Here is a 16,200-nt window from a genome sequence, read left to right on the forward strand (position 1 = left end):
TCTCTCCAAGCATTAACTTCTTCATTTGATAAGTGGGATAATAACTACATCATGGGGTTTGTATGCAGCTTATATTAGAATACATATAAAGCACTTTGGACATAATGAACTGTCAATAAATGGTAGCTATAATTATTATTGTAAATTAGCAGAATAACTTCACAATGAAATTCAGGCAAGGAACAGACATGACTAAAAGCACAACATCTGGTCCCCTCATATCAAACAGCTTGGGAAATCAAAACAGAAAAGAGGAAACAAGGCAAGACACTCCAGCTAGTAGAAAAGGAGGAAGATTCATTATAGACAAATATGTTTCCATAGGACAGGAATTTTTCTTTTTTCCTTCCACCACGGAGACTGGATGGAATCTAATACTCTCTGGACTTCTATGTATACAGTGGAGAGGTGGCTGTGCAAAAAGAATGCTAGCAATGGAGACATAGGCATAATGATCCAAGAAGAGCTGGAGCTCAGTGTCTCCAGCTTCGTTTCTCATCCATGCCTTGTGTAGGGACTCCCACACTTCCTTTCTGCCTTCCTTATACATCGAATTCTCATTTAGTACTGCCATCAATACAGAAGTATTTGGAACACAATTCTATTTGGCTTGTTGAAATGGTAAAGTATATATCATAAATGAGAAAAATTTCAGATCAAAGGCAATTTTCCCTAAAGGGCTAATCAGAATAAATTAAGCCAAATGGTAGTTCAAAACAAATAAAGTGAATGGAACCAACAAGTAGGAATTTAAAGGTTAAAAAAGAAAATTTGACGACTCCTCCGACAAATCAGAACACACACTTCAAGTACTTACTGTACCAAAAAGGGTTCTGTCAAGTCCTAGTCCAATGGACTCCCTGCTGACCTCCATAGCAGCCTGGCTTGAGGGAGACAGCCTGACATCTTGGTTGCAAGGAAGGAAACTCTATGCCTCTCAATTATCTTGTCAAAATGATACAAAGATATCTGCAATTAAACTCCAAAGCCAGTATCTCACACTGAATATCATCTTTAAGGGAGTTTATGTCTTCATATGGTCCTTGTGTTCTTCTCATCAGTGTGACTCTCGCATGTGGCTATAAAGATGAGTGTGTTCATCCTAATCCGGCTCTCCCAAGACAGAAATGTCACTGCTATCCTGTGGAGCCTACACATTACTTCTGCCAAGGTATTTTCTTTAACATGGTCTTGTTTGAACTCTTTTTGTGGGAAAGAAAGTCTAGGGCTCTGACTGGACTGGATTTTAGGGAGCTAGAACTAATCTTGAGAGAAACGGTGGAGGGCCAAGGAGAGTTTAAAGTACATCTAAACCAAAGGTCTGTGCAAAATGATGAAAACCTGACCAATAACTAGAAGATACTGATTTAGGCTCCCATCATTGCTAACCTAGTCTAAGTAGTCTCCCAGGCTCTTCCTTATTTTTCAGTCATTAAAATTTATTTTTTATTTACTTAGTTTTAGAGACTGAGTCTTATAACATTGTTCAGGCTGCTCTTAAACTCCTGGGTTCAAGTAATCTTCCCACCTCAGCCTTCTGAGTAGCTGGAATTATAGGCGCACGTCACTGTGCATGGAAGTCTCCCAGGCTCTTGATCTACCTCCAATGCATTTTCCAATGCATTTCCTACACAGGAGACACTTCTAAAATGCAAACCTATTCAGGTTAATTCCTGTTTAAAATTCTTTAATAGCTTCCCACTGCCTTCAGTGTAGTGCTCAAATGCCTTAAGAAGTCTATAAGGCCCTAAAGGATCTGGGCTCTGCTGTCTTTCTTCCCCTCTTCTTTTGTCTGGAGCTTGTATACAATTTGTTTACTCTGCCTAGAACAACCAACCCCTGCTCCTCCTTCATCTGCCTTCTCCCCTTTTCAGACCTCTGTTTATATATAACCTTTTCTGGTAAGCCTCCCCTTATCCTCCAAGACTAACTTAGGAGCCCTTCCTAAAGTAGCCTAAGCTTATCAGAACACATTCCCAACTGCATAATTACCCAGTGTTTACCCCTCCCACTAGACTTAGGATCTACAAGAGTAGGAACTATGTCTGCTTTAGTCACCATCGTATATCCCGGATGTAGCACAGTGCCACACACATAGTAGGTCACAAATATATGTTAAATGAACAAAAGGAAGGGAGTGAAGAATGAGGAAGGAAGGAAAAGAACCACAACACAGAAGAAGCCTGTTCCTGAGAATGGTTGGAAGATGGATTCTGAAGTGGTTCCCTAAAACCCTGTGGGTTTGATGCAAGGTACCTACACCTTTTAAAGTTGGGTGCCTGTGGCTTTAGCCATAGTAGACAAGGGGCTGGATAAGATCTTCTGGTGCCCGAGCAGATGTTAAAAACTATAGCTTCCAAGGGAAGAACAAACCAGGAGATGCAGATATGGGACAACATTTGACACTAAGAAAGAGGCTCAGGATACAGGAAGAAAAAGGAAAAAAGAGAGGAAACTGTTTTTGTTGGTTTGTAAAAAGCAAACACACAAACAAAACAAATCAAATCCTGCTTCCAGTAAGGTAACCTTTGACAATTCATTTAGCTTCTTTTAATGAGGGACTTGATAGTGATTTTCAAAATGAGGAACGCTAGGTCTCTGCAAAAGCTCCTTAGGGTCTACTGTGATGAAGATGGAAGGTTCACCAATGAATGCTGCCCCAACTTTAGCCAGAGGAAAATTGCTTTTTACACATTGAGGTCCTGCTTAAAGTCCACTTGAAAAAAAGGGTGCTTCTGCTAAAAATAAAGTTTGAATAGCAGTGGCCTGGATGACCATTCTGATACTTCCCAGCCTTAACAACCTTTATTCTATGTGACAGATGGGACCCATCTGGACATTGCCTTTTACTTTGTACAAATATTCCTCAATTGTGTTGATGACACTGCTGTAGCTTTTCCCAAAGTCTGTTTTCACTGCTTGAGGAGAATGACAGGAAGGGTGGGTAAACCACAGTCCAGGTTAACTGCCAGGCTGAGACCATAATAAAATGCACCTTTAAACTGTATTCTACTGTGGCAATACAGAAGCACAAAGGAACATTTTTTTTCCTATTTGTATACCTGTATCCTAGGATTCATTATAAGGTGTCTTGGGTCAGATACAAAGATATTATAGATCAGAAATAAAGAATACTAGACCTAGAGCCCATTTAAAAAAATCAATCCAATTCCAATCAAGAAAGAACAATACAAAAATTTATCTAGTCAGTTTACCTGATACCATTACCATTATCATAATGATACTACATTACCATTTAAATGTAGTACCTATTCTTCTTAACAAGGTATTCTGAATGTACAAAAGAATACAGCAAAGTTACTGTCATTATATATGCTAAAGTCTACCTTTATCTTAAGGTTACAGGCAGGAAACGACATAGATGAGAGGGAGATGGGAGTCTTACAAAATAAGATAGATCTTCAAATCCCGGGCTTAAGATAGAGATCCCTTTTCTGTGCTGTTCCTTGATTGTCCATATTTCATGGAGTACTAAAAGGCCACAAACGTCACTCTACTTCAATTATAAGAAAAGACAAGCAACAATAATGTGATCTTACCTGGGTCCTTCCTCATCGCCCTGAAAGACAAACAGAAAGAAACAGTATTAGAAATCTTTGTTGGTACAGTTACATTTCTTTCTTTTCCCTCTCCTCTCCCAACTTGAATGCACAGACTATATATTTATTGTAACAGAGACAAACCAACAGACATCTAAGGGCTAAGACAAGAGCTAATATAATCCTGTGTTCAAACTGCTCAGTGGAGATGAACTGATAATTTGCCCCAGGAAGCAGAGCAGAGAAGTGAATGCACAGACCTAGGAGGCCTAAATAAAAGCCTTGCCTTTTGATTTGTATGGCTGGCAGTATTTAGTTCTCAGCAAACTGAGAACCCCAAAATAGAGGTAGGTCTTAGGCAAAAGCTAGCCAGTCCGAAAAGTGTCAAGCTGTTTCCTTCAAAGACTCATTTCTGCCTTGTTCTAGCATTTTTCGTCAAATATGAACACAGCAACTCTAAAGTAAAGAACACTGTGGTGTAAAGGGCACTGAACTGGGACTCAGGAAATTGGGGTTCCCGTCTAACTTCTGTTACTTATTAGTTATGTATCCTTGGGCAACATTAATTAATCTGGATTTTGGTCTTCTCCTCTGTAAGAGGGTAGTTCTGACATTTGATGATCCACATCATTCTTCAGCCAAACAATGGCTCTTCTTTTTCTTGTCCACTTTTCAAAAACAGTGTGTGAACATTGTTTTTCCAGGTATAGCATTCTCTCAACCTAACTTTATCAGAAGTGAACACAGCAGATTCCTTTGAGCTTCCTTCTGTGATCAAATGAGATTTTTCAAATAACTTTCAAGCCTTTCCCAAGGGACCTCACTCACCTTTTGGTGTCAGCATATCTTTTATATCCTTCTTTTTGGCCATTCAGGGATAGTCCTAATAGAGAATGTACATTCTGGTTGTACTCCTTAGAGAATGAATGAATGAATCAATGAACGGTTCCTACTGGTATAAGGCAGAATGAGCTCTCAAGTCAGGTGTTCTGGGTTCAAGTCTTGACCCCATCCCTTTACTGATGTATTAGCCTACTCATAGTATTTTGCCTTTGTTAACTTCAATTTCCTAATTTGTAAAATGGGGTAATAATTGTCTCTGTATCACAGGATAAGTATGAGGATTAAATGAAATTATGCTTATAACCATCAAACACAGTGCCCGTGACACAGGATGCATTTAACAAAGGTTATTTATCAGTATCAGTAACAATTCATATAATTCATTAAGAAGCTACTATATATATGCTAACTAAGGGAAAAAAAATCACCTGTAATGATCTAACCTTCTAGGATCTTCCAGTCAGGAGCACAAGAAACAGGCAGAAAGAAAACGAACTATTACTAAATGTATTAAGGATAATACCAAAGACATAAACAGAATAATATGATAATCAGCAGGGAAGTTATAAATGCTGTCTCTCCTGGAGAACGTGGGAAAAGCTTCACACAGAGAAGGTAACATTGATATTGCCACTTTTAGGGATAAATAGTATTTTCCCAGACTGACAACAGAGAAAAGTGGGAAGAGCACGGAACTAGTAAGAGCAAAGGCAAGTGTTCAAAAATGTCTTGTTCAAGGAACTTTGAGTTCTGTGAACTAGAGAAACTCTAGTTTCTGTGAAACTAGAGAATGGGGATGTGCACATGGATGTTTTGGGCAGGGCACAGAAGGTGGTATAGCGTTGGAACTGAGGGAAAGTGGGGTTGAGCATGACTGAGGTAAAGGGAGACTGCCAGGGTACAAGCCTGTCAAGTACAGCTACAGTCAGAAAGGTGATTTAAATCAGACTAGCCATTTAAGGCTGAATAAGAAGGGCATTTTTAGCAGACTGTTAAGGATCTGCAATAGTGGGAAGGGCGCTAATTATCCACATTCCAACTAGAGGGAAGTAGGGTGAGTGGCAGAGGGACGATATACGGATGATGGAAGCTTTCTTTGCATTTTTATCATATGGCATGACTCATGGGAACTATAATATACCAAGAAAAAAGTTATATAATTTAAGGTTAATATGAGTTACATAACTATGAATGACACAATTAAATCTCAACACAAATTTTTCAATTATTTTTGGATGTTTAAGCCTAATTGCCTAAGAGAAATTTATGGAAAAAATACCTAAACTTTCTCCCATTATTTAGAGCAAGTCCTCCTCAAAATCACATACTTTCGTGTAATGATTAATAGACAGGGGGTTTCTGAGTTATAATATACAAACATGGTCTCAGATTCTGGTTCATTAATCCCAACAGTGAAGCTTTTGGCAATTTACTTTTCCAAGGTTCAGTTTCTCCATCTGCACATGAAGATCCTAGTTTTTACCTCAAAGGGTCACCATATGGATTAAAATAAATGAGAAAATCTGTGTAAAACACTAAGCAAATGACTAGTACCTTGTATTCGTTCAATAATGGCAGCCATTATTTTACTTTCCTTGAATTGTTAGTAACATTTCTAGGGGAGAGCAGGGAAGGACAGAAAAGATGGGACACAAGGTTTTGCTCTATGTTCGTCCAATTCTATTGCTTATACATGTATGCTTCTTTTCAGAAACAATGGTCACTGTTACAAAGCAAGAAAACACACACACATATGAATTATAAGTTGGCCCAGAGAGGAGGGCTAATCTTGCTAGTACAAGATGTGCATGTGCTGTTCCTGTTACCTGAAATGCACATCCCTATTCCAAAAATCTAGCTAATTACTATCTATCCTTTAAGATCAAGCCTTACTCAGAAACTTCTTCACTAACATCTTGGGTAAGTTAATGCTCCTCCTTTCCCCCACATCTGAAGGGTTTGCCACTCTACACTAGTACTTAAAGAAGAAAACTGACAATGACAACATCACACAATGCGTCCCTCTTTGGATTTCAACTTCTTAAGAACAGAAACTTGTGCTTCGTTCATTTCTGTATTTACTGCACTTAACAGAGCACAAGTAATTATTTCACAGTAAATAATTACTCAAGATATACATAGGGTTTAAGATTAACTTCTACTCCTATTACAAGTGAATTCTGGTTTCAGAGAATATCAGAAGAAACAGTCTATTAAATACCAACTTCCATTTAAATGACTTGTTAGATTAAGCAGTGCTCCCAAATCCTTAATAAAGATATTATGAATGCTCTTGGTTGGCAGACTGCACTCTTGTGCAACTTCCCATTTCTACCTCCACCAGTGGAAATGTTGTCCACTAAGAATCAAACAGGGCTGTTTATATGAACTTGTAATGATGACACATTTAACTAAATAACAAAAAGTGAGTGCAAGAGAGATAACTTGTTCACATAAAAACCAAGTTGAATGCATCCACAGTATTTAATAAAGATGAATTACTTAAAAATTGCTGTCAATTTTGACATAAGTGAAACACACGCAAAATACTAGAAAAATAAGTTATAAGAACTAAGATTGTGCATTCAGCTTGCTTTGAATGGTATCACCCTCACTACAGAGAGTCTGCAATTGGACTTTATAAATGGTGCAAATTTGGGTGTGGTTTATGCCAGAAACATGACATTTAACTCTAATTAGCAAACCCATACTTTCAAAGACCTTGCCTCTGAATAAAAAAAAAAGTACAAATATATGTTTTAAGTTTAAAATAAATGGTCATCATATGCATGTATCATTTTTAATGGTTTATCCATCTGAACATATTTTTTCCAATATTATATCATTGCAATTCAGTATTCTCCTTTCCAAACTGAACAAAAGACAAAAATGCTCACTACACACTATTTTTAAATAGTTAGCTTTAAAGTTTTATAAAATGATGTAACTAAATTCGGCAAAAAAGAGTAAGAAAAAAAAATAAAGGAGAAGGGAATACTTCTCATTTTGTTTCATGAGAAACCCTAATACTCAAACCTGACAATGGCATTATAAAAATATACAGACCAATATTCCTCATGAACAAAGACACAAAACTCCTGAACAAAATATAAGCAAACTGAACCCAGATAATACATCATGGCCAAATGGGGGTTTATCTCAGAAACGCAAGGTTCGTTTAATATTGTAAAATGAATCAACATGATTAACCATTACAACAGAATAATGAAAAAAAAATGCTTATGATCATTTAAAGAGATGCAGAAGAAATATCTCACAAAAGTCAACATCAATTTGTATAAAAGCCCTCAGCACATTAGGAACAGAAAGGCGCTTCCTCAACCTGATAAAAGGCATCTACAAAAAAACATCATACTTAATAGTAATATATTGAATGCCTTCCTTCTAAGATTAGGAACAAGGCAAGGATGTCCACTTTTACCGTTTATGTTAGACATTGCGCTGGAGGTTCTAGCCACTGCAATAAGACAAGACAAAGAAATGAAAAGCATAAAGATTAGAAACAAAGAAGTAAAGCTGTCTCTATTTGTAGATGGCATAATTGCTGATATAGAAAATCCTAAAAAATCTATAAAGCCACTATTATAACTAATAGGTGAATCTGACAAGGTTACAAGATATAAGGTTAATATTTAAAACCAATTATATTTTTATATATTAACATAAAATGAAAAATAAATTTAAAAACAATTCTATTTTCAATAGTTTTGAAAATATTATTAAATAACTGGAAAAAATTTAACAAAAGCCATTAAGACCTTTAAATGGAAACCATGAACCATTTCTGAGAGTATGTAAAAACAGACTTATAAATGGAGACACATGTTCATTCATGCCTAATGTGTCATTTCTCTTTAGCTTCTCTGCTTTCAAGATTTCTTTTCTTTACCATAAGTTTTCAGAAGTTTGACTCTGATGCGTCTGGGTATGGATTTCTTTAACTTGTTTGGGTTCATTCTGCTTCTTAAATCTGTAGGTTTGTCTTTCAGCCAAATTTTAGACATTTTAAGACACTATTACTTCAAACTTTTTTTTCAGCTCCACATTCTTTTCCACCTTATTAGACACTGGTGACCTGTAGCTTTCATCATTGTCCTAAAAGTCCCTAAAGCTCAGTTCGATTATTTTTCCATGTGTTTTTTTAATTGTTGTTTAGATTGGATCAGTATCAGTCTATCTTCAAATTCACCAAATATTTCCTTCAATTTGCCATTGAGCTCATCCAGTGAATTTTTGGTGCTGGTAAGGGTATCTTTCGGTTCTAAAATTTTCATTTGGTACTTTTTAATATCTTTATTTCTTTATTGAGATTTTCATTTATTTCCAGAGTACTTATAATTGCTCACCGAAACATTCTTATAATAGCAGGTTTAAAATCTTTGATAATTCCAACATCTATACCAACTTAGAGTTGGCATATATCAATTCTCTTTTCTTCTTAGAATTGAGAGATTTTCATTTATTTTATTTTTTGAGACAGGATCTTGCTCTGTAACCCATACTGGAGTACAGTGGTGTGAACACAGATTGCTGCAGCCTCGACCTCCTGGGTTAAAACGATCCTCTTGCCTTGGCCTTCCAGAATTGAGGTTTTTATTGGTTCTTTGGTCTATATCCTGGACATGTTGAGTTATATTATAAAAATCTAGTTCCCATTTAAATCTTCTATTTTATAGCAGTCAACCTGTTTAGATTCAAAAGGCATGTCCTGGATCACTTTTTTGAACTATGGTTCACATGTCACCTTAAGTTTATAAAGCCTCTACAGTGCTATTCTTGTCTGCCCCACTCAGATGACAGGACTCCATTCTACATTCTCCACAGAGCTAGTTGCGGAGGAAGAGGGGAACCAACTCATTACTACAGGGCAGGAGAAAAATATAAAATTCCAATAACTGACTCAGCTGGGCAAGTCAATAGCCTAGTTAATGCAGGGGTGAGAGGGAGGAGTTAGAGCCCTATCTACAGTCTCCAAAACGAAGAGGTACAACTTCCTCTGTACTATTACTGCAAAGTAGGGCAGAAGTCAGAGTTCTACCTACAGATGCACGAGAGATGAGTACCACTCATTACTGAGAGAATCAGGGCCAAAGGTAGAAGTCAGAGTTTCACCCACAAGCTCCATAGAGAAATACACCTCATTACCACAGGAAGTATATAAAATAAGTGAGTTTCACTCACTGGCTCCACTACTGCAGTGCCAATTGAGCTTGAGGAGCAGTGCCACTTTTTTTCATGATGTTTGCCTCTAGAAGCAGGCTTTTCTTTTTTTTTCTTTTTTGTCTGTGTGTATTAGTGTTTCCAGTTTGTAAACATCCAGGTTAGGATATATAGGAAGTAAAGAAAACAGCAGGGAATCCACTGCCTTGTATTCCCTCAAATCCCAACGTCCTGGATCAGTATGCCATTTTTTCCTGCACCTTCAAGAGTCTTTTGGTAGATGATTTCAGTATTTTTGCCTAGAGGTTCTACTGTAATAAGTGAAAGGAGTAAAACTGAGTATGTTTACTCCATCTTGCTCAGAACCAGAAGTTGCAATTTGCTTTAAATATGCCAAAAATAAAATGGATTTACTGGAAAGGTGGCTAGTTAAATAATGAAACAAGTATGGCAAAGTGTTAATAGGAGAATCTAGGTGGTAGGTACATAGGTATAATCTGTAAAATCCTTTCAACTTTGCTGTATGTTTAAAATTTTTTTATAATAAAATGTTGGGGGTGGTCTTTTAGCTGAATTCAAAATGCAGGTGATTTTTGATAAATTCTATACCATGCAAAGAACAGAATTCCTCTGCTGAGTGAACGACAGGTACTGGATATTTGCTCTCACCAATAAGTTACCAGATTAACAGAACAAGAGGCTATTAAATGATAACAGCTCTCTATAAACACTCTAGTGGCTGAACGCTACCCTCTGTTTGTAATAGCTTATTTTGTCTGCAGCCTGATCCTTAATCCTTGTCAGCTCTTGCATCCTTCTAAGAGTAATTCCAACACAGTTAACAAGCATAGTACAGTTGAGGTGCTTAAAGAACAGTTCATATTGGAGAAGGACTAAATTCATAGATTAAAATGAAAATAAAAGAGAAAAATAAACCTCAAAATTAAACTTTTTTTTTTTTTTTTTTTTTTGAGATGGAGTGTCACTCTGTTACCCAGGCTGGGGTGCAGTGGCTACAATCTTGGCTCACTGCAACCTCCGCCTCCTGGGTTCAAGCGATTCTCCTGCCTCAACCTTCCGAGTAGCTGGGACTACAGGTGCTTGCCACCACACCCAGCTAATTTTTGTATTTTTAGTACAGACAGGGTTTCACCACGTTGGCCAGGGCAGTCTCAAACTCCTGACCTCCGGTGATCCACCCACGTTGGCCTCCCAAAGTGCTGGGATTACATGCATAAGCCACCATGCTCAGCCAAAATTAAACTTTTATTTTTCAAGAAACAACCTAATCAATATACAGAATAAATGAAGGGGTCAAACTGAATGGGAATTGTGGACAAAGTTATGCTGTTGATCCCTTGAATTAACTCTGGTTGATCCTTTTGTTTATTAAGACACAAACTGCATTGTAAAGGTATGCAAAGCTGTCTAGAACATGGATTCTTCTCATTTTTCCCACACATACAGATGGGATGCTTAGCATATGTCATAGAGTAAGGGGGAAAGCACAGGCACTGGAATAGGACAGACTTCAATCTAAACCCTGGCTCTATTTTCCACTAACTAAATGACACTGGGTCAGTATCTCTGCAGTTCTCTGCATCTTAAATATCCCATTTGTAAAATGGAGTTAATGAATGCTGACATAAGGATTAAATGAAATGATGAATATAAAATGCTCTCTCGCCTATCTAGAAACTTATTTAGGCACATAATTTCTCAATTATGGAGAGAACAAAATGAAAAGTTACTCTTTTCATACATTGATGAAAATTAATCAAAAGCCTTAGCTGGGTACAGCAGATACCTTTCAATGGTTTCTTACATTTCCTGTCAGAATAGCTAGGAAATACCTGCCTCCTGGATTACTTTGGCTCTTCTACCGGCCAGTTTATTCTGTGGCCAGGCTCTCTCAAGCCAAGGCAGGACTTCAGTTAAGCCTGCACTTGCTGAGTCAGCAACAACCCTAGAAAGTCCACAGGACTCTCCTAGGATTTCTTCTAGAAGGACCTACCTTAAACCTATCTGGCATTACTTGACTAGAATTGTCAACATAATGCTATGAAATCTGAAGAACAGTAGCCTCTCTCTCATGGCTGAAATTTAAGTTTTTTGTTTTTTTGGTTTTTTTAAGACAGAATCTCGTTCTGTCACACAGGCTGGAGTACAACAGCACAATCACAGCTCACTGTGGCCTCAACCTCCGAAGCTCAAGTAATCTTCCTACCTCAGCCTCCTGAGTAACTGGGACTACAGGCAGGTGACATCATGCTGGCTAATTTTTAATTTTAATTTTATTTTGTAGACACAGTCTCACTATATTGCCCAGGCTGGTCTCAAACTCCTGGGCTCAAGCAATCCTTCCACTCCAGCCTACCAAAGTGTTGGGATTACAGGCATTAGCCACTAAGCCCAGCTTTTTTTTTAAATGGTTATCTTAAATAATTTTTTCAAAGTACATTCAAAATGCCTAAGTATGTTGTTTAGTAAAATGCCTAAGACCCTTTTATTTCTGTTACAAAATAACAATGAATATGACAACTAACATTTGTATAGTGATTCAGCATTTACCTTGTATCTTTCACTCTTTTTTTTTTAATCTTACAATGCCCTAGTGGACATGCCGCTCTTAATCCAGCAGTTATGCCCCCAATTTATTCAGCTGGCTGCATGTAACAACCAGCTTGAGACACTCTTTCACTACATGCAAAGTAAGTCCAACATTTTTCATTCTGGCCTGCTTTATGCTCTACTTCATGATTTGTTCTTACTCAGCCCAAGTCGTTCATTTCACAACTTAGGGTCTATCGCTTGTCCTCTTCTCTGGCTGTGATTTTTGGCTTACTTCCTTAATTGTGATTAGTATCTGCTCCCACTGACTATGCTCCTTAAAGTAATGATGGATAAATAATTTGCTAGGCCCAGCCACTGAATGCACCAGTGGCCAATACTTCCATACTAGTTTACACATCATGTAAAACACTTATACCCTACCTAGCTTTCAATTCATTCATGTTCAGGGACCACATGGGGTCTAACAAATACGGCATCAGTTTCCTCCTATTTCTCTTGCTACTAGTAATTATGGGCTTTTCCTTTACCTCTGCCTTTGGCTCAGCTGATTCATTAGAGGTATCAAGTTGTTCCTTGGCTTGGGCCATCTGAGTCATCAACCTATCCATGTGGGATTGGATGTCTGCCAGTATCTCAGTCACATGAGCTGTGGCCATTGCCTCCTGGATGTCCACTAGATGAAGGGCCTTCTGCTCCTCATCGGCAATCACTTTCTGAACTTTCTTAAATTCCTGCTGTATAAACATCTTCATTTGGTCCCGAGTCACCTATAGAACAGACACAAATAAAAAGAATAAGTTGAACATACAAAGAAACAAAAGGGCAGAGTCAGTACTACACAGCCCTGGCCAAAATACACATCATGGATCCTATCTGACCCTGAAGTTTTGGGAATATCCTAAAAACAATGTTCCCCTAATATCTTTGATGCATTTCCTGCTAATCTTTTTGCTTTTTTCATTCTTCAGGGAGTATTTTCTTATCCTTTTTTCCTTTTGGTTTTGTTCACTTTTATGCCAGTAATATATACAATGAGTACATATGGTAAAAAATGAGGCAGGGTGCAGTGGCTCACACTTGTAATCCTAGCACTTTGGGAGGCCGAAGTGGGTGGATCACTCGAGGTCAGGAGTTTGAAACCAACCTGGCCAACATGGTGAAAACCCGTCTCAACTAAAAATACAAAATATTAGCCGGGCATGGTGGCAGGTACCTGTGTTCCCAGCTACTTGGAAGGTTGAGGCAGGAGAATTGCTTGAATCCAGAAGGCAGAGGTTGCAGTAAGCCAAGATTGCACCACTGCACTATAACCTAGATGACAGAGCAAGTCTCTGTATATAGACAACTAAGTAGTTTTATATAAATGGATCATAGTGAAAATATGGTTGTCGTCTTGCTTTTCTACTTAGAATATGTTTGTGCACACAGATCAACTTCATTCTATTATTTTTACTATCTGTATGATACGGAGATGGAGGGTGAGAGAGAGAGAGAGAGAGAGTGTGTGTGTGTGTGTCTATCTCCTATCCAATCATTCCTCTCTTAATGGAAATACAGGATATTTCCAAATTTTTGTTATTATAAACAACATAGCTATAAACATCCTTGGCTCTCTCTCTTAATATTTGCATATTAGTTTCTTTAAAGATGTTTAGAGCCACTTAGTCAACAGACATATACTCTAAAAATATTAGTTCACACTGCCAAGGTGCCTTCTGGAAAAGATGTATTCATTACATTCCTACAACAATGTATGAACGTAAGTACTTTCCTACACCCTTGCCAATACTGGATAATATCAAGCTTTTAAATTTTTACTATAATGGATAAACACATATTATTATTTTATTTTATAACAACTGCAAACCAAAGAAAATACAACTGCTAGCTATATTTATGCTTAGGGCGTAAGAAAGGCTAACAAAGTGAGAAATTTCAAAATGAGAACTTCTAAGCTCCAAATTTTACCAGGAACTGCATTTATTGATGTTTCTTCACAACCATGTTTATTTTATGAGGATTTTAAAACAACTACACACATTATGAGCAGCTGAGATAGGCAGCAGGGAAGAAGGAAACTGTAGACAAAAGGAGAAAGGCAGAAGAAAGGCCAACAGAGGATTTTAGAACTGGAAGAGAAAGTAGTTGTCATCTAAATGAACCCCTTCTTTTTACACATCAGGAAACGGACACAGTTGCAGACCCATAGAAGAGGGAAAGACTCCAATCTTGTTCTCAGTCTGGTTCTCTGTTCAGTATAAAAGTCTGTCAGAAGAAAAGTCAAACTGGGAAAACTTAAGAAAGGAGACTGAGAAAGAGAAAGCCTAAAGGAGGGGGTAGCAGATTAGGCCATTTTTAATTAGCGTCTTAAAAACTGAAAGGAGCTTGATACCTTAAGCAGCTTTTATAACACTGCTAAGGACATCAGTGCAAAATAAGGCCTGTATGACTTGTACCTGCTCACACATCAAGTGACTAAGTGACACAGGCCCTCATACATTCTCCACAGGTACTCTCCCTGGTGGTGGAGAAAATGGGAAGGAGTGTTAAATGTTATTAATGTCCCTGTAAATTCTGTATCCGATTGAGAACTGTGATTTGTGTTTATGTAATTCCTTTTTATTTTTAGTGTATATATTTTAGGGCTAGTATGCTTTACAGTGATCACTGATCAATGGATCTCTACTCCTGAAATAAATTGGGTCTTAAATGACTAGGACCTTCTCTCAGAAACCAAACCTTTTCACTAAGGGATGAACTTTTCTGAATGCCTGAGAAATTCTCTTAATGGTTTCAAGTAACTAAAAATGAATATCATAATAAAAACTGACTCGCAACCTATTTTACTTGACCTCACATACACATGTGAGTTACGAAGCTGACATCTCACTTAGCAAAGGTGTGGGCCAGACAACAGCAGGTGAGAAAGTCATGGATTTAAAAATTTTCTATTTCCCATGGCTTTATTACATAGGGTTTTCAAGATGACCCTGTATTTTATATAGATCAGGTCACAAATGAAAACTGAAGAAAAAAGAATCTATTTAAAACCTTTATGCCTTCTTCCCACTCTCATTCTCTAATTAACAAATAAGCATTTTCCAATCTAAGATATCAAAACCTTTAGCATGTAAGTTTAATCAAGCTGATACATCTTTGTTACAGTTGCATTAGGGTAAAGCGCAATATGGTTAAACATAGCATTTTATTGAAATTATAACATAGCACTGCAATTTGAAAAATTTGACCACTGTATGGTCAGAACTATCTAGTGAACACCTGAATCCAACCTTCTAATTTTAAGGTGAAGGGGAAAAAAAGCCACAGAGAAGTACAATAAGAAAGTTAGGTTTAGAAAGTTTCCTCTGGTCCGGTCCAATGTAGGTGAAGGGGGAAAAAAGCCACAGAGAAATACAATAAGAAAGTTAGGTTTAGAAAGTTTCCTCTGGTCCAGTCCAATGTACTTTTATAACTCATGATTTCCAATGAGTTATAAATGAGACCCTGTTGGAAGAAAAAGAGAAGGGGAGCGAGGGGGAGAGAGAGAGAAAGGGAGGGAGAGAGAGAGAAAGGGAGAGAGAGAGAGAGAGAAGAAAAGGGAGGGAGAGTGAGAAGGGGAAGAGGAAGGGAGAAAGAGAGGAAGGTAAGGAAGGACAGAAGGAGATAGAGAAAGAGAGGAGAGAGAGATTAAAAAAATTGTTTTAGAAAGGTATTGCTGAGATGAACTAAGAATAATAGTCAGGGTTAGGAACAAGAACCTACTCAAATAAGAAGCATCCAAATCTACACTGAAGATTTCAGAAACACTTGTTCTGTCACAGGTGTCTAAACCAAAGCCACTCCATTTTGAATAGGGGCTGGGTAAAATAAGGCTGAGACCTACTGGGCTGAATTCCCAGCAGGTTAGGCATTCTAAGTCACAGGATGAGATAAGAGGTCAGCACAAGCAGGTCATAAAGACCTTGCCGATAAAGCAGGTTGCAGTCAAGAAGGTGGCCAAATCCCACTAAAACCAAAATGACGATGAGAGTGACCTCTGGTG

At 37.7% G+C, this 16,200-nt stretch overlaps 1 protein-coding gene across 1 annotated transcript in view; it reads right to left on the reverse strand.

Moving 5' to 3' along the window:
* Nucleotides 1-16,200, reverse strand: part of TRIM44 (tripartite motif containing 44) — a 128,740-nt gene that overhangs the window by 56,487 nt on the left and 56,053 nt on the right. Inside the window, exons 3-4 of the mRNA XM_032283557.1 lie at nt 12,686-12,925; nt 3,561-3,580 (exon numbers count right to left, since the gene is read on the reverse strand). Coding sequence (XP_032139448.1) covers nt 3,561-3,580; nt 12,686-12,925 — 260 coding nt within the window. The remainder of the gene's footprint in view (nt 1-3,560; nt 3,581-12,685; nt 12,926-16,200) is intronic.

Source organism: Sapajus apella, unplaced genomic scaffold (genome assembly GCF_009761245.1).
Source record: "Sapajus apella isolate SASKATOON/1434 unplaced genomic scaffold, GSC_monkey_1.0 scaffold14, whole genome shotgun sequence".
NCBI classification, from domain to species: Eukaryota; Metazoa; Chordata; class Mammalia; order Primates; family Cebidae; genus Sapajus; species Sapajus apella.